This window comes from Saccopteryx bilineata, chromosome 10 (genome assembly GCF_036850765.1).
Source record: "Saccopteryx bilineata isolate mSacBil1 chromosome 10, mSacBil1_pri_phased_curated, whole genome shotgun sequence".
Lineage (NCBI taxonomy): Eukaryota > Metazoa > Chordata > Mammalia > Chiroptera > Emballonuridae > Saccopteryx > Saccopteryx bilineata.
In genome coordinates this window covers 36,370,913-36,389,034 of record NC_089499.1, presented here as the reverse complement: position 1 = coordinate 36,389,034, position 18,122 = coordinate 36,370,913, and the positions used below count along the sequence as shown (strand labels likewise).

The window sequence follows — 18,122 nt, the reverse complement described above, 5'->3', positions numbered from 1 at the left end:
ACCAGGGTGCAATGGGGGGAGGATAGGAAGATGACAAAGACAAAGGTTCTCTCTGTCCTCAGATTTCTTATCTAAGTCTCTTATAAACCAGTGGTATCTGCCTTCCTGTAAACTCAGCCTTTGCTTATTTATAGAGCCTGATGTAGCATCCAGTGATGCCACAAACATTGAATGTAGCATCGAACGAGATGGAGATAGCTACGTAGTCAATGGCAAGAAATGGTGGAGCAGTGGTGAGTACTTACTCAGATCGATCCTTTGTGCTAGACGCTGTCCTGGAAGAATATGATACACAGTAATTATCATCACAGTTCTTTAAATTCTGCCTTAGCATTTTTAAATTAAGAAATAGTTGATAAAAAGAAAAGTAATTTTAAAATAAAATTTTTTAAAATAAAATGTTTTGATTAGGTGATTTTTATTTTAAGAGCAGAAAACATGTTTTACAGTTTGTGAAAGATAAAATTCATATTAGTGCACAATATTTTGACCATTGTAATTTCTATAAAAACTGAATTTTAATAGGAACACACCACATGGACTCTAATAATTTATATATAATTGTTTTCAAAGAGAAACTGTACATATTATTAAAAATAATTTATTGTGGGACATATTTTCTTTTTTTTATTGATTTTAATTTATTGTGTTTACATAGATTCTAGGGTTGCCCTGAATGCATCCCCCCTCCCCCATATTCCCCTCAACATCTCCCTTGCCCCCCCCATAGCGCCCTCCCCCTTCCCTTCAGCTTTATCCCATCCTATCATCCCCTTTCCCTCTGTCCTCTTTTCCTCTGGTCCCTTTGATCTCTCCTTCTCTCCTCTGTCTCTATTCCATTCCTCAGTTCACACTGTTCATTGGATTCCTCAAATGAGTGAGGTCATATGATATTTTTCTTTCTCTGTCTGGCTTATTTCACTTAACATAATAGTTTCCATGTCCATCCATGTTGTCGCAAAAGGTAAGATTTCCTTCTTTTTCATGGCCCTATAGTATTCCATTGTGTATAGTACCACTGCTTTTTAATCCATTTGTCCACTGACGGACACTTGGGCTGTTTCCAGATCTTTGCTATTGTGAACGATGCTGCCATAAACATGGGGGTACATTTCTCCTTTTGAAACAGTGCTATAGTGTTCTTGGGACATATTCCTAAAAGTGGGATAGCTGGGTCAAAAGGCAGTTCGATTTTTAATTATTTGAGGAATCTCCATACTGTTTTTCACAGTGGCTGAACCAGTCTGCATTCCCACCAGCAGTGCAGGAGAGTTCCCTTTCCTCTACATCCTCACAAGCACTTACTCTGTGTTGTTTTGTTGATGAGCGCCATTCTGACTGGTGTGAGATGATACCTCATTGTGGTTTTTTGTTGTAATTTTCTGAAGTTGGAAACGGGGAGACAGTCAGACAGACTCCCGCATGCGCCCGACCGGGATCCACCCAGCATGTCCACCAGGGGGCGATGCTCTGCCCATCTGGGGCGTTGCTCTGTTGCAACCAGGGCCATGCTAGCACCTGAGGCAGAAGCCATGGAGCCATCCTCAGCGCCCGGGCCAACTTTGTTCCAACAGAGCCTTGGCTGCGGGAGGGGAAGAGAGAGACAAAGAGGAAGGAGAGGGGGAGGGGTGGAGAAGCAAATGGGCGCTTCTACTGTGTGCTGTGGCCGGGAATCGAACCCGGGACTCCTGCACGCTAGGCCGACGCTGTGCCACTGAGCCAACCGGCCAGGGCCTCATTGTGGTTTTAATTTGCATTTCTCTAATGATTAGTGATGTTGAGCATTTTTTCATATGCCTGTTGGCCATCTGTATGTCCTCTTTGGAGAAGTATCTATTCATTTCTTTTGCCCATTTTTTTATTGGATTGTTTGTCTTCCTGGTGTTGAGTTTTACAAGTTCTTTATAAATTTTGGTTATTAACCCTTTATCAGACATATTGTCGAATATGTTCTCCCATTGTGTAGTTTGTCTTTTTATTCTTTTCTTATTGTCTTTAGCTGTGCAAAAGCTTTTTAGTTTGATATAGTCCCATTTGTTTATCCTGTCTTTTATTTCACTTGCCTGTGGAGATAAATCAGCAAATATATTGCTGCGGGAGTGGCACATATTTCATTGCTTAAAAATACAAGTGTTTAAGTGAAAAATAATCTTTATACATAGAAAAATATACTGTTTAGTCAACTCTCAGTAATAGGCTTGCATAAATGGATGAACCCTTTTGTTGATTGTTATTCTTTCTGAAGTTTTATGAAATCACTTACAAACTAAGAATCAGAAAAAGAATAATAGATTAAATTTTGCGGTATAGTTATTCAAGTGTTGAATTATGCAGGTAAATCATTCTTATATAATTGAAAATAATTATAAATGCCCTTTAATATAAACCTCTTTAATACTGATTTAGGCCTTGGCTGGTTGGCTCAGTGTTAGAATGTTGGCCTGGCATGTGGATGTCCCGGGTTCAATTATGAAAGGCAGAAACCATGGGCCAAACCAAAAACACGAGGCTAGTGTGTTCCAAAAAGAAAATTTATTTTAAAAGCACCTGGGTGCAGGCAGGCTGAGACCAGCAAAGGGTGTTGCCCCAAGGGAGGGATAGGGCAGGGTTTATATGGATTAGTCAAAGGGCTTTGGGCAAAGGCAGCTGATACTTAAAGATTTATTTCATTTATTGATTTTAGAGATAGGGGGGTGGGAAGATTGGGAGGCATCACCTTGAAGTAGTTGCTTCTTGTATGTGCCTTGACCAGGCAAGCTCAGGATTTTGAACAGGTGACTTAAGTGTTCCAGGTCGATGCTTGATCCACTGCGCCACCACAGGTCAGGCAGGCAGGCCTACATTGTTCTTAAGATGGTTGCTGAGTAGCCATTTTATCTTCCAGATTCCCAGTCAGGGCACAGAGGAGAAGTGACCATCTGCTTCTCCACCCCTCCCCCTCTCCCTTCTCTCTCTCTAGCTCTCTCTTCCCCTCCTGCAGCCATGGCTCGGTTGGAACAAGCTGGCCCCAGGTGCTGAGGATGGCTCCATGGCCTCGCCTCAGGCACTAAGATAGCTTGGTTGCCAAGCACTGGAGCAACAGCCCCAGATGGGCAGAGCATCGCCCCATAGGGGGCTAGCTGGGTGGATGCCGGGTCGGGATGCATGTGCGAGTCTTGTCCCTCTGCCTCCCCATTTCACAATTAAGAAAAAAACTGATTTAGATGGCCTAACTTATAGTGTGATGTTTTTATTACTTATGCCTGTCATTACTGTTTTCCAGTAGTGTTCATTTTAGTTTTCATGTTTTATGCATTGATTATTTTGTTTTCTTTTCTTGGCTTCTACCCTACCCCCTTCCACATCCCAACGTCTTCTTTTTTGTAAATTGCCACCAGAGTGTCAGAGATTTGAATTTCAAAATAATGCAGATGTTTTTATCTGAGGGAGAAGCATTCATGTGTATCCAAGCAAGACACAAGGCAGTTTTACATTTAAATGCTTAATGTACTGGTTGGCTCTGTAGGGACTTCAGAATCGAAAGGAATCTCCTCCACATTTTGTCTTTGTCTTCTCCAGGATCCATATTTCTTGGCAACTTTTATAATGTAGTTTTTAAAAGAGGATCCCATAAAAACATATAGGATTGGGTTGAGGCAGCTGTGGAAAAGTGCAATGCTCTCTGTGATTTGGATGGCAACATCCATGCGTTTGCTCATGTCGCAGTCAGTGATCAGGAAGTAGATGATGTCGATGGCTCGGCAGAACTTGACAATGTTATAAGGCAGCTGAGTGACAATGAAAACTATAACCACTGTGAGCAGAACTTTGAGGGGTCGAGATTTTTTAATGTCTGGCATCTTGATGAGTGTCCTTGCCGTGATAAAGTAGCACACTCCCATAATAAGAAAGGGTATCACAAACCCAATGCAGATTTCCAGCATTTGAATTGAGGCTTTCATTGATGTTTGCAGGTGGTAGGGAAAGATGGGAATGCAGTTGGCCCTGTGATTTACTGTATAGAAAACCAGCTGAGGTATACTCAGCAAGATGGCAGCCGTCCAGACACAGAAACAGATAAGCCAGCATGGTTTTCCCACTCCTGAATGGCTCAAGGGTTTAGTTACTGCCCAGTATCTGTCTATGCTGATACAAGCCAAAAACTGCATTCCAGAGACAAAGTTGACTGTGTACAAGGCTGCAGTGACCTTGCACATGATTCTCCCTAAAACCCACCCGAGAACTGCATTAACTGCCCAAAAAGGCAGAGTGAATAGGAGGAGTAAATCCGCTACCGCCAAATTCAGGATGTACACATCTGTTTTGGTTCTCTGCTTCTTGTAATAGGCATAAATTGCCACTACTGTCGAGTTTCCTGCAACTCCAATGATGAAAGCTATTGTGAAGAAGACAGGCAGGAAAACTTTTGCAAATTGTCTGACATCTTCTTTGATACAAATCACTTCATAATGACTATAGTCATAAGTGCCATTTATTTCATTGTCTTCATAATAGTAATCTGCTGATTGGTTGTGTTCCAAAGCCATGGCTGCAATCTAAATGGGAAAAAAAAATACAAGACATTTATTTTAAAGTTGCTTAAAAGGAAACATTTTTTATCTAGCATATGTTTTGTTCTCTTACTAGAGAGTAGATTGTTGCCATAACATGCGTAAGCCTGAATCTGCTGTTCTTTGAAATTCTTTAATGGAAGCCACATTGGAGTATATCCCCAAGGCTAATTTTTCAACCTTTGTTTTTACAAGTCTGTGTGCAGGAATTGGGATTTACACAGAGAAGCTAAAAATAATACCCTGGAGAATTTTCTTAATCATTAAACCGTAAATAAAAGTCATTACTTCTCTTATAAAAATAGTTTTTTTTTAAAGATTTTATTTATCCATTTTGAGAGAGAGAGAGAAGTGGGGAGGAGCAGGAAGTATCAACTCCCATATGTGTCTTGACCAGGCAAGCCCAGAGTTTCGAACCAGCAACCTCAGCGTTCCAGGTCAACATTTTATCCACTGTGCTGCCACAGGTCAGGCCTTATAAAAATAGTTTTTAAAATATGAACATTTAGTCACATTAAAAGGAATAAAAAATGTTATAATTTTTACATGTACAGGTTTGTGATTATTCTGCAGTATACTGACAAATTAAATAACATTATTTTAATTACTTAAAATCAACTTATTTTGTTATTTATAACTTTATTTTAAAATAAGTTAAATAAGCTATCTCAGCATTTCTACTTAATTTCATTAGTTGGTATTTATAAAACAGTCTCTCTGGTTAGCTTTCCTGCAATCCTGTCTCTATGTGCTTCTTGTCACTACTATTAGGGAGCTCCTTCATTCCACTGGCCACCAAAGTCTTAAGCCTACACAATCTTGACTTCTCTCTTACCTTCATCTTTGATTTCCAGTCAGCCCCTAAATTCTGATTTTACCTTCCCAATAGCTCTCAAATCTGTCTTCTTCTTTTAATCTGTGCTCTTTGGCACATCCACCCTGTTGGACCATTGTTGTTCTTACCTGGTCTACTACAATATCTTCCTAACTGGTCTCCTACTGTTCTTATTCTTGGTTACCACCTTCTTGTCAAGCACATCTTGCTTCCTGCCACCAGAGTGCTCTGTCTCTGAAATGCTAATCTGTTGCCAAGAAGTCCCTGCTTAGCTTCTCACCAGAAAGACAAACCTCTTCACCTGAAAGATGCAGTCCCAGCTCCTTAGCATGATTGACAAGGCTCCCTCCATAATATGGTGCTGCCCACAGTTCCTGCCACATCCCTGCTGTGGGCCCCAGCACCCCAGACAGTAATAATACTGAGAGCTAGCAGTCTGCAAACACACCCTTGCTGCGGCACATGCATACATCAGTACTTGTTCTGTCCCTTCCTGATACACCATTTCCTGCCTTCCCTTGAAAGGCCAGTTCCTACTCACTTAACTTGGATGTCACTTCCCCAGAAGACTTTCCTGAACCAAAAGCTTTATATATATATACCTCTCAGAGAACTCACCCCATCCTATGGAAAAGATGTGTTTCCCAGACTACATTTTCCCCTCTATATTCTAATTAGGTTTGGGTCCAAGCCCCCTACCAAAAGCTCCAACTAGCCAGGTGGAACTTAGGTGACCCAGTGCCAGGGCAGTCCCCATAACTCCACCTGCGCAATCCTGATTGGTATCTTACTTCTGCCTGGCCCTGGGGCATCCTGACAGTCATCCTCTCCCCCATCATTTATTTGAACATTTCTTCATCAGCACCATCGTCCCTCCCCCATTGTTTAAACCACTACAGGTAACCGAAGTTTCCCCCTTGCAGGGAGAAATACAGCCAAACTCAGTCCTGTGCAGGCTGAGGCTTTTCATCCTCTCACCGCTGAAGCCACTAGGGTCTCAGCCTGTCCGCAGATGCATACAGAAATAGCTTATAAAACTCATCAGGCCTCTGGCAACCTAACAGTTCTAAGTTCCCTATGATTGTAATTAATACCTATTGAGTGCCTGGCACACACTGATTGCTTAGTAAATTATCTGCCAAATAAAGGTTTTACCAGCAGTTATAATGCTGGTACTCCTGTCTCCTCATTGTTATTTTACTATTTAGCTATTAATACCCAGTAGTAGTTAAGATAACCTTACACAGAATTCACAGGTTTTAAAATGTATTTAAGAATGACTTTAAATATTTTTATTAGAGTGCTGAGCTTGCTTTGCTTTTTCCTTAACCTTTCTGTCTGCCTTCAGTTATTTTTGTCTTTGGAAGAATCCCAAACATTCCTATAAAATCATTAATGAAAATACTATCTTCAGAACAGCGTGACAACTTACAGTACATTTTCAAAAGAGTATTCTTATACTTGTTAATCTTTTTGGGAAGAGTAGAGTAGAGTGAAGGACCCCCAAGGAAAGATACCACATAAAAGAACTTTCATTATGTAAAAATTAGGTGCTGACAATTTTTACATGATTACTTTTATCCTTAATGCTATTTGCAAAGTTCCAATCTGGAAGATTACTCTGGTTTTTGTTAATTATTAACACATATGAACTTTGTTCTTTCCTTCTCTTTCATCACAGAAATCTTGAACCTGATGATAAGGAACAATATGGCCAAATTTGATATTAAGAAAGGATATTTTAAAGTAAGAATCTTACTAAAAATGTGCATAAATAGAAAGGAGTAGGAATGGAAATTGTTTCCAGAAATGACCCTCTGGCAGATGAATAAAAACACATTTAAGATGTCTTTGTAATGATTATAAGAACAAAATAATCAGTGTTTGTAAAACAAAGCAAAAAGTAGTATAGCAAAACTGTTTCTCATTAACAAAATTTCATAGGCAAGTAATGGTATTAAATTAATATATTTTCTTCTTGCCATATTCAGATACTTGTTTTAAGGTTAAAGCATATAGCTGTTTTCAAATAGCTCTTTTGCACACAAACATTTAGACTTATGCATCAAGTCTCCATCTACATAGGTAAATATACACAATTTTGAGGCTTTTTAAAATACTCATGTCTAAGTTAGAATGAAGAAAGAAAAACCAACCTGTTTCAGTGGGCAGAGGAGCAGTCTTGAGTGCAGGGTAAAATCAAATGACCTCTTTAACTCAGCCTACTTTTGTTTTCGGTCATACCCCGCCTTTGTCTTGCATCCAAGAGGGCTTTCCTGAAATTTAACCTTTTGAGCACTTGATCTTTACTTTATGTATAACCATCCTGTGAAGTCAAATCCAAGTTCTTAAGTATCCTAAGCTCCAAACCAGAAAGATTTTCATCTTGTTTCAACAACTACAGGTCTTTCCAACTTTGCACTTAGCTGAAGGCAACCAAAAAGTGCCTGCAGCTTAGGAACTCGCTGCCAAGCCAAAAGAATTTCCCCAGGAGCATCAGGGCGGCTAACAAGCACTTGTACGTGGCAGCAGAGAAATGCTCTCTGAAGTTATATTGTCTAGGAAAGAAATCAAAATGATTTTTCACCCAGAAATGATCTTTTTGAAGACTAAATTATCAAAGTCTAAATTCTAAGTAATCATTAGGCATATATACAGCTTAATTTTGTTATGTCACATTAATATTTACTTAAGCTATTAGTCTCCTCTTTGCTTCACTGTACTCTTCTATCCTTGGTCCCAGAGAATGCTTTTCCCCACGACTTTAAAATCTCTTGCCTTCTTGTAACCTTGATCTTCAAAGACCAGCCTCTGATCTTGTGTCTGAGTAGAATGTTTATTTTTCCCACGTTTCCAAACAAATGAGAAAGAAAACAAATTTATGCAGATTGAGCCTTTGTGGTTTATTTTAACTTGATTCTCACATTTGCATAACAGTTCTCTTATTTATTATATATTCATGTAAATCTAGGCTCAGTCTTCACCTGCAGAAGTTATTTCAGACCTATGCTATTTTTTCAAGCCATTGATATAACTCGATTCACAGAGAAAAGGTTCTGCATCATCAGGGCCTTTATCTTCCTTCATCTTCCCACAGTATGTACCTGAGAGGTCAGTCAGATTCTCCTCCAGTCATTGAGGAAGAGTCATTTGCATGAAGCCAAACCAATGTACCAGGAAAAAAGGTGCCTGGCTTGGTGGTGTTTGTCATTTTCTATTGTGTAAATGCTGCTGTCATGGCCAGTTTTAAGCTACCAACGTGAAGGAAAAAGGTAAGAAGCGAGCAGAATCTGCTCTCCTGAGCAGGCTTGAGCACACTCCTCCCAAAGGAGGCACCCCTTCGTACCACAGCGGACATTTTCATCTCTGCTGCCTTCTGAAGGACACGCTCCTAACGTTCTCCTTCCCCTACCCTCTCTAGACTCTCTTGTCTTCCCCCTCTCCTACCTCTTGTTCTTCTTGATCTGATACATATTGGGGTGGGAGGAAATGAATGAGCAACCTGCTACTGAATTCTTAGAGTGGCCTACAGAATCCCTCCATCCCTCATTGCCACTCTGACCTTTCTCATAGTACTTGCCTGTTGGCTTGTTGGCTTGCTTGCTCTGCCTCACCAACCGCCTTGCTGTTTGAAAAGTACCAGGCACACTTCCTACCAGGGCTTTTGTACTGGCTCTTCTGTCTGCTGGAATGTGCTTCCTCTCCATGTCTGCAGGGCTCACTCCCTTATCTCCTTCAGGTCTTTGTCCAGTCACCAGCTTCTCACTGAGGCGGTCCCTGACTTCTCTATTTAACATGCCCCCACCTATACTTCCAGTCCACCTTACCCACAGCGTTGGTCCTGTGCTCATGTACCACATCAGTTGGCTATTGCCTCTTGCAGTTCTAGACTATAGTAGACTCTTATACTAGACTATAAACTTCATCAGTTGGTACTTTTGTTGGCTTCTTCACTAACATATCGCAAATGCCAAGAATAGCATTTTGCACATTGTAGGTCCTCAATCAATATTTTGATTTAATAAATCATCCTACTTTTCTTTCTGATTATTATCTCATTTTACTTGCCCTTGATGCTATACTTTTTTTTTCAATTACAGTTGACATGCAATAATATTGATTTCAGGTGTACAGCATAGTGGTTAGACATTTGTTTATCTTAGTGGTGATCCCTTGATAAGTCTAGTGTCTACCCAACATCATACATGCTGTAGTCATTACAGTGTTATTGATTACATTCCTTATGCTGTACTTTACGTCCCCATGTCTATCTTATCATCGTCAGTTTCGTACTTCTTAATTCCTTCACCATTTTCACCCAGCTCCTCGAACCCCTCCCATCTCACAACCTTTATTGTGTTCTCTGTATCTATGAGTTTATTTCAGTTTTGTTCATTTATTTTGTTTTTTAGGTTCCACACATAAGTGAAACCATTTGATATTTGGTTTCACCTGCCTGGCTTACTTCATTTAGCATAATATCCTGTAGGTCCAAATAGTAAGCTCTCACAAACAGTAGCTCTCGTTCTTTTTTATAGAAGAATAGTATTCCATTGTAAGTGTGTACCACATCTTCTTTTCCATTTATTAATGGATACTTAGGTTGCTTCTATATCTTGGCCAAAATAAATAATGCTGCAATGAGAATAAGGATTTTTTTTATTTTATATATATATTCCATAAATATATTTTCAAATATGTGTTTTGTATTTCTTTGGATAAATACCCAAAAGTGGGATTGCTGAGTCATGTGGTAGTTTTATTTTAATTTTTTGAGAAACCTCCATACTCCTTTTTTTAATCGTGCACACACATGCATGAGAGAGAGACAGACAGGAAGGGAGAGAGATGGGAAGCATCAACTTGTTGTTGCAGCACTTAAGTTGTTCACTGATTGTTTTCTCATATGTGCCTTGACTGGGGGGCTCCTGCCGAACCAGTGACCCCTTGCTCAAGCCAGCAACCTTGGGCTTCAAGGCACCGACCTTTGGGCTCAAGCCAGCAACCATGGGGTCATCTCTATGATCTCCCACTCAAGCCAGCAACATTGGGGTTTTGAACCTGGGTCCTCAGTGTCCCAGGCCAACACTCTATCCACTGCATCGCCGCTTGGTCAGGTGTCAAACATTATCTTTAACAAGTGGAAATTTTATTGTAAAATGGTACTTAATTCATAATGGTCTTTTATTCCCATTTGGGTAAAATCCAAATATTAAAGTTTAAGTATTTCACCTCAGGAATTCAAAGGTGGTAGAAGAAACAGCCTTGAGACTTTGTGAGTGGCTAACTGTGTTTCCTATTATATAATTGTTTATATCACTATGTTACAGACCACATCCACTTCCAAAGATCATGTTTCTTCCCTACCTTTCATCTTTCCTTGTGTTAGAGAATGATGTCATTTAATAACCATGTGCTTTGTAAGAGTCTAAGAAATTAAAATACATCAGTAAATATCAGGGAGATGTCATTTTCAGCCTGACTTAATCCTGGCACTTGAATAGTTTTGAAATACCACAGAGTCTGAATTAAAAACAAAATTCTTTTATCTATGCCATCTGTTTTCATTCATGATAGCCTGTGTGACACAGCAGATATTTAACTGTTTCTGGTCTATTCAGATTTCCTCTAACATATTTCATTTATGACATTTGCTATCCTGTTCGTTAATTAAAATAACTTAAAAGAACAAAATTCGCTTTAGAAGAAGGACATTTTAGCTACTGTACCTGCCAAATTCTGCTTGTAGTTGAGATGATATATTTGAGGGTTTTTCTATTATGAAACATCAAGGTTAAATCAAAGTACTATATTTCAAAATTTACAACCTATGCATTCACTTTTACTTCCTCTACTTAATGACCCCAAAAGAAGAGCCAATTTAGAGTTTTGGGTTTTTTTTAATTGAACTGTTTTAGATTTAGCCAGGGAGAATAAAAGAATTATTTACCTTTTTGTTTGTTTTTTCAAAATTTACCATATATCTGAAATCTACTGGGCACTTACACAAAGCTGTGGTAACAAGTTATCATGACAGAAAGAACAAGGCAAGAAACTATTGGGAAATATTAGAGAAAAAAATATATTCTGAGTATTAGGCTTTTAACTATGGTTTAAGGAAATTGGAGAGATTTTACTTTTGATGGATTTAGTTTTGGTTATCTAGGAGTAAGATCCATGAAACCTTAAAAGATTTATCCAAAGTACTCTTGACTACCAGGATAGAAATTGAAAAAGAAAAGATTTCTACTGAAAATGAACCCCAAGTCATACCATTGTGTTCTACTGTGACTTTCAGAAGTATGCTCACTAAGGAAGCAATGCATTATACGGGGCAAGTGGCCTGGCCCTTTCGTCTCTGGGTCTTAAGGTTTCCTACGGCTAAAACCTCAAAAACCCCATATAGAAAAATATCCAGTTAAGAAACTGAAAGTGAGCCTCTCTGGAAAAAATAATCTTTATAATTTCTAACTAAGAAAGCATGTTTGCATATTATTGCATATCCAGGTTCAATCAAGGATAAAAAAATTCCCCTCAGCCCAGCATTTTCAGATAACAGATTTCAGTTAAGATCTATCGTGAAACGTCAGTGTTATCATTTGCCATTTGAATTGTCCTAGTGTACTTTGGGATTATGGAGTTCATTTTTCTCTATTAGCACCTAGAGAAGTCAGAGGGACACACTCTTGTAAAAATAAAACAGTAATAATTTTGAAATTCAGACATGTTTCAATAAATAAGGATAGTCAGGTGGACTCACTGTCAGGAATATAACATCTGAGATTTTTTTTTTTTTTTTTAATAATTTTATTTTTTTAATGGGATGACATCAATAAATCAGGATACATATATTCAAAGATAACAAGTCCAGGTTATCTTGTCGTTCAATTATGTTGCATACCCACCACCCAAAGTCAGATTGTCCTCTGTCACCTTCTATCTTGTTTTCTTTGTGCCCCTCCCCACCCCCTATCCCTCTCCCATTCCCCCCTCCCCCCGTAACCACCACACTCTTATCAATGTCTCTTAGTTTCACTATTATGTTCCACCTACGTATGGAATAATACAGTTCCTGTTTTTTTCTGATTTACTTATTTCGCTTCGTATCATGTTATCAAGATCCCACCATTTTGCTGTAAATGTTCCGATGTCATCATTTCGTATGGCTGAGTAGTATTCCATAGTGTATATGTGCCACATCTTCTTTATCCAGTCATCTATTGATGGGCTTTTTGGTTGTTTCCATGTCCTGGCCACTGTGAACAATGCTGCAATAAACATGGGGCTGCATGTGTCTTTACGTATCAATGTTTCTGAGTTTTGGGGATATATACCCAGTAGAGGGATTGCTGGGTCATAAGGTAGTTCTATTTGCAGTTTTTTGAGGAACCACCATACTTTCTTCCATAATGGTTGTACTACTTTACATTCCCACCAACAGTGTATGAGGGTTCCTTTTTCTCCACAGCCTCTCCAACATTTGCTATTACCTGAATTGCTAATAACAGCTAATCGAACAGGTGTGAGGTGGTATCTCATTGCCATTTTGATTTGCATTTCTCTAATAGCTAAAGAAGATGAGCATCTTTTCATATATCTGTTGGCCATTTGTATCTCTTCCTGGGAGAAGTGTCTATTCATATCCTCTTCCCATTTTTTTATTGGATTGTTTGTTTGTTTGTTATTGAGTTTTATGAGTTCTTTGTATATTTTGGATATTAGGCCCCATCTGAGATTTTTAAAACGTAATTTTGAAGTATGTGAATGGGGGAATCCTTTCTCATTAAAATTTGACAGGTGCATCAACGGAAACAGCCTTCTTCTAAAGAGAGTCCTTTTAAAGCTGATTGAAAAGTAGATTCCATTAAATTTGAAGGAACCCAAATTATAAGCATTGGTTTTTAATACAATTGCATTTTTGAAAATATTTTTAATTTTTAAGTTACGAGTCCTGAATACATTTCATTTTTATAATTTTTTTAATTAAAAAATCTTATTTCAATTATGGTTTATCTTCAATATTATTTTTTGTTAGTTTCAGTGGTATAGTAGAGTGGTTAAACAATATATACTTTACAAAGTGTCCCCCCCATATTTCCAGTACCATACTGGCACTAACATAGTTATTACAGTGTTACTGATTATTCCTATGCTGTCCTTTACATTTCTGTGACTATGTTGTAACTACCAATCTGTACTTTTTTTTTTTTTTTTTTGCAAGAGACAGAGAGGGACTGACAGGAAGGGAGATGAGAAGCATCAATTCTTTGTTGTGACTCCTTAGTTGTTCATTGTTTTCTCATATGTGCCTTGACTGGGGGGCAGAGGGCTACAGCAGAGTGAGTGACCCCTTGCTCAAGCCAGTGACCTTAGACTCAAGTCAGTGACCACTGGATCATGTCTATGATCCCACACTCAAGCTGGTGACCCCACACACAAGCTGGTGAGCCCGCACTCAAGCCAAGTGACCTTGGGTTTCAAATCTGGGTCCTCTGCATCCCAGTCCAGTGCTCTATCCACTGTGCCACCACCTGGTCAGGCACCAATCTTTACTTCTTAATTCCTTCACCTTTTTCACCCAGTCCCCCCACCCGCCTCTCCTCTGGCTACCATCAGCCTGTTCTATGAGTCTGTTTCTGTTTTAAAACAATTGCATTTTAATCTTAACTGTATTTTACTTTACATTTGTAATTCACAGTACAGAATAATTGATGAGGTTAGAAATTTAAGCTCTTGGTTTTATTGGTTTTAATATTTTAAAGTTTCTATGATTTCTAATTTTCTTATATGATTATATTTTGAGGTGATTATTGCATGCCTAAAACTTCAGGGAATACTAATGATAGGTACATGAATATGTGAGAAATTGTCACACTGGATAAACCATGAAGGCATGGTTTTGGCAAAGTTTCAAGGAAAGAACTCTTAGGGGTTGTTCCACTTATAGTGTGGTGGAGTTAGTGCTTAAGATTGACCTTCTTAAGATAACAACTAAAAAGCTACAAAAATGAACTACCTAACAACTCTTCGGAGTGGCCAAAAGCAGGCTTATTTTATAGCAGAGTCCAAAGGTGGAAGAGAGATAAGCACAGGCTTTGACCTGAGGACACAGTGTGGTGTGAGAAAGCTGAAGCTTCTCGAGAAAACTTCAGTCTTTGTGTCCTAAGAAACCAGACGACATCAGGGGCAGCCGTCACTGCTGGAAAGTGAGGGGTAGGGTGGGTGTTCCAGAGAGGAGAAAGCAGCCAGCAGAGGAGTAAACGTGCCGAAGTCTGTGCTGATTCCTGAATCAAAGCCGTGCACAGGGCAGAAGCACCGGACAGCCAAGTTAAAAGAACTAAACTGAAATGTGATCTCTCACCCACCTATACTTGAGACAGATTCTACAGTTCTACAGTTAACCTTCTGATAAAACAAAAAACATCAATGCTCTTTAGAGGGATATAACTAACAGACATAAATTCTTCAAAACAAAAGAATCACAATCTCCAGAATACAATCTAAAATTTTTTACCAAATGAAGAGCCAAGAAATCATTACCAATTTTAAGGGGCAAACCCAACTCCCAAATGATAGAGAATGGAATTATCAGACAAGAACTTAAGGCAACAATTACAAATTTGCTCAGTGAAGTTAAAAAAATTAAAAGTTACAAAATATCAGAAGAGAAATATAAAACAAAAAAACAATTGGAAATATTAGAACTGAAAAGTAAAATATCTGAAAAAAATTCACTGAATGGGCTTAATGGTATAACAATGATAGAGGAAAGAGTTAATGAATTTGAAGATAAACCAGTAGGACAGGGGTCGGGAAACTTTTTGGCTGAGAGAGCCATGAACGCCACATATTTTAAAATGTAATTTTGTGAGAGCCATTCAACGACCCATGTATGTTCTGCATTATCCAATAAAAATTTGGTGTTGTCCCGGAGGACAGCTGTGATTGGCTCCAGCCACCCACAACCATGAACATGAGCGGTAGGAAATGAATGGATTGTAATACATGAGAATGTTTTATATTTTTAAAGTTTTTTTGTGTGTGTTTTTTTTACAGAGACAGAGTCAGAGAGAGGGATAGACAGGGACAGACAGGCAGGAATGGAGAGATGAGAAGCATCAATCATTCGTTTTTTGTTGCACATTGAGACACCTTAGTTGTTCATTGATTGCTTTCTCATATGTGCCTTGACCACGGGCCTTCAGCAGACCTATTAACCCCTTGTTCGAGTCAGTAACCTTGGGTCCAAGCTGGTGAGCTTTTGCTCAAATCAGATGGGCCCGAGCTCAAGCTGGCGATCTTGGGGTCTTGAACCTGGGTCCTTCCGCATCCCAGTCCAATGCTCTATCCACTGCGCCACCGCCTGGTCAGGCAAAAGTTGTTATTTTTTTATTAAAGATTTGTCTGCAGATGCAGCCATCAAAAGAGCCACATCTGGCTTGCAAGCCATAGGTTCCCGACCCCTGCAGTAGGTATTATCCAATTTGAAGATGAAAAGAAATGAAAAGAGTCTTAAGAAGCTGTGGAGAATATCAAAAAGTCTAAAATATATGTAATTAGAATTTCAGAGGAAGAAGGAAGAGGGAGAGATTGCCATTTAAAAGAATAATATCCAGAAAATGGAATACTATTCAGTGCTATAAAGAAATGAGCCTGGCTTTGGTGGCGCAGTGGATAGAACCAGTGGTATGCTGGGGTCACTGGGCTTGCGGGCGTTTCAAGGCACATATGGGAAGCAACAGCAAGCAATGAACAACTAAAGTGAAACAACTATACTTTCTACTCCCCCCCAAATCAATAAATAAAATCAAGGAAGGGAGGGATAGAGGGAGGGGAGGAGGGAGAGAGGGAGGAAGGAAGGAAGGAAGGAAGAAAGGAAGGGAGGGAGGGAGGGAGGGAGGGAGGGAGGGAGGGAGGGAGGGAGGGAGGGAGGGAGGGAGGGAAGGAGGGAAAGGAAAGGAAAGGAAAGGAAGAAAAGTAAGGGAAGGAAGGGAGGAAGGAAGGAAGGAAGGAAGGAAGGAAGGAAGGAAGGAAGGAAGGAAGGAAGGAAGGAAGGAAGGAAGAAGAAAGGGAGGGAGGGAAGGAAGGGGAAAGAGAGAAAGAGAAAAAGAGAGAAAGAAAGAAGTTACCGAACTATGGAAAGAAATGGAGGAAGCTTAAATAAATATTATTATGTGAAAAGGCTGGGACTCCAACCATCTGACATTCTGGAAAAGGCACAACTATGGAGACAGTGAGAAGAGTGGCGGTCTGCTGAAGGCCCGCGCTGAAGGCACATAGGAGAAAGCAATCAGTGAACAACTAAGGTGTCGCAATGCGCATCGAGAAACTAATGATTGATGCTTCTCATCTCTCCGTTCCTGTCTGTCCCTGTCTATCCTTCTCTCTGTAAAAAAAAAAAAAAAAGAGTGGTTGCTAGGAGTTGGGGTGGGGAAAGATAAATAGGTAGAGCACGGGGATTTTTAAGAAAGTGGAAATACTCTATATGATACCTTAATGATTGATTCATGTCTTTATACTTTTGTCCAGGCCCATACAGTGTACAACATTGAGTGAACTGTAATAGATACTATGAATTTGGGTACTTACGATGTATCTTGTGGGGGATGTTGATAATCGGGCAGGCTGAGCATGGGTGGCGGCAGGAATAGTCACCATTTCTGAACCTTCCCCTAAATTTTGCTGTGAACCTAAAATAAAATGCACGTACACAAAAAAGTTTTACAAATTCTAACAATGTCATTTATTATGAGCTGTTTAAATCTGTATGTTTAACCTGAATTAAGGGTTTTTGTTTTCTAATGTCAATATACCACTGCCAACTTCTCAAGGCTTTGTAAAGTGTTCTACTTGAACATTACATTTCTTTTATATTTATGAAAATGGTTATATTTTTCTTTTAATGAAAAACATTTATTTTTAATATCATAACTTTCTATTTTAATTTTACTTAAAACAGTTGGATTTAATAGTGGTTATATTGCAAAAGCCCAGAAGGGTGGAAAAAATGGTTTTGCTCTTTATTGCATACATAATATAGAGAGTAAGTCATATATTTGGGGAAAATAATAGGACAATTTTGCCTAACATATTTGCTATCTGATTACAGTGTGGTTTCTAATAGCCAGCTTAACGTTTCTTTTTAAAAACTGTCCTGTTCTAAGTTAGTTACATGGCTTCTTCTTTATACTCTAGTCACAAATAAAATCATGTATCTATGATTGCATGTTCTGACAAGTCTGGGAAACAGTTGTGTGATTCAAGATTTAAATCAGTTTAAGGTGTTTCCTTATTCCACCCCCTTGCCTGGGCATGAATGGAGTCATCAGCTTTCACACACTACCTTCTTCCCCTTCTCTCCCTCTCCCAGATGCAAGTTCTTTTTAGGGGGCTCTTCAGTCCATTTAAGTGTTTTATAAGGCAGAGTATGCACGTGGGATTTCTGGGTTGTGTATTATTTCACAGAAGTGAGGAAAATGATCCACCCTCTGCAGGAAATGGCTCCTCCACAGCCAATGTTAATTGAAGGAGATTAGGAAAGAGAAAAAAAGAACAGATTGTAGTTGACTCAGCAAGTCTATTGGTCTCCTTCTCCTAATGGTGGTCTACAGATTTGCTTACAATATGATAGGCTAGTTTTTAAAAATTATTTTTTTAATTAGAAGTGGTAACAAACCAGAATATATCTAAGAGCATACTGCTTCCCCCCCCTCCACACCCCAATACCGTACCCTAGA

At 39.1% G+C, this 18,122-nt stretch overlaps 2 protein-coding genes across 2 annotated transcripts in view; one reads left to right on the top strand and one right to left on the bottom strand.

The window, feature by feature from the left end:
- ACAD11 (acyl-CoA dehydrogenase family member 11) overlaps nt 1-18,122 on the top strand; it is a 96,396-nt gene that overhangs the window by 50,169 nt on the left and 28,105 nt on the right. Inside the window, exon 13 of the mRNA XM_066244889.1 lies at nt 135-233. Coding sequence (XP_066100986.1) covers nt 135-233 — 99 coding nt within the window. The remainder of the gene's footprint in view (nt 1-134; nt 234-18,122) is intronic.
- On the bottom strand, nt 2,514-7,769 carry ACKR4 (atypical chemokine receptor 4). Its single transcript, XM_066244892.1, has 2 exons — nt 7,542-7,769; nt 2,514-4,535 (listed from the first exon to the last, which is right to left on the bottom strand). Exon 2 carries the CDS (start codon nt 4,524-4,526, stop codon nt 3,474-3,476), a length of 1,053 nt encoding a protein of 350 aa, XP_066100989.1. The 5' UTR covers nt 4,527-4,535; nt 7,542-7,769; the 3' UTR covers nt 2,514-3,473.

Excerpts from the sequence above, each read along its gene's own strand:
- ACKR4 (XM_066244892.1), bottom strand. The coding sequence starts at position 4,526 with ATGGCTTTGGAACACAACCAATCAGCAGATTACTATTATGAAGACAAT.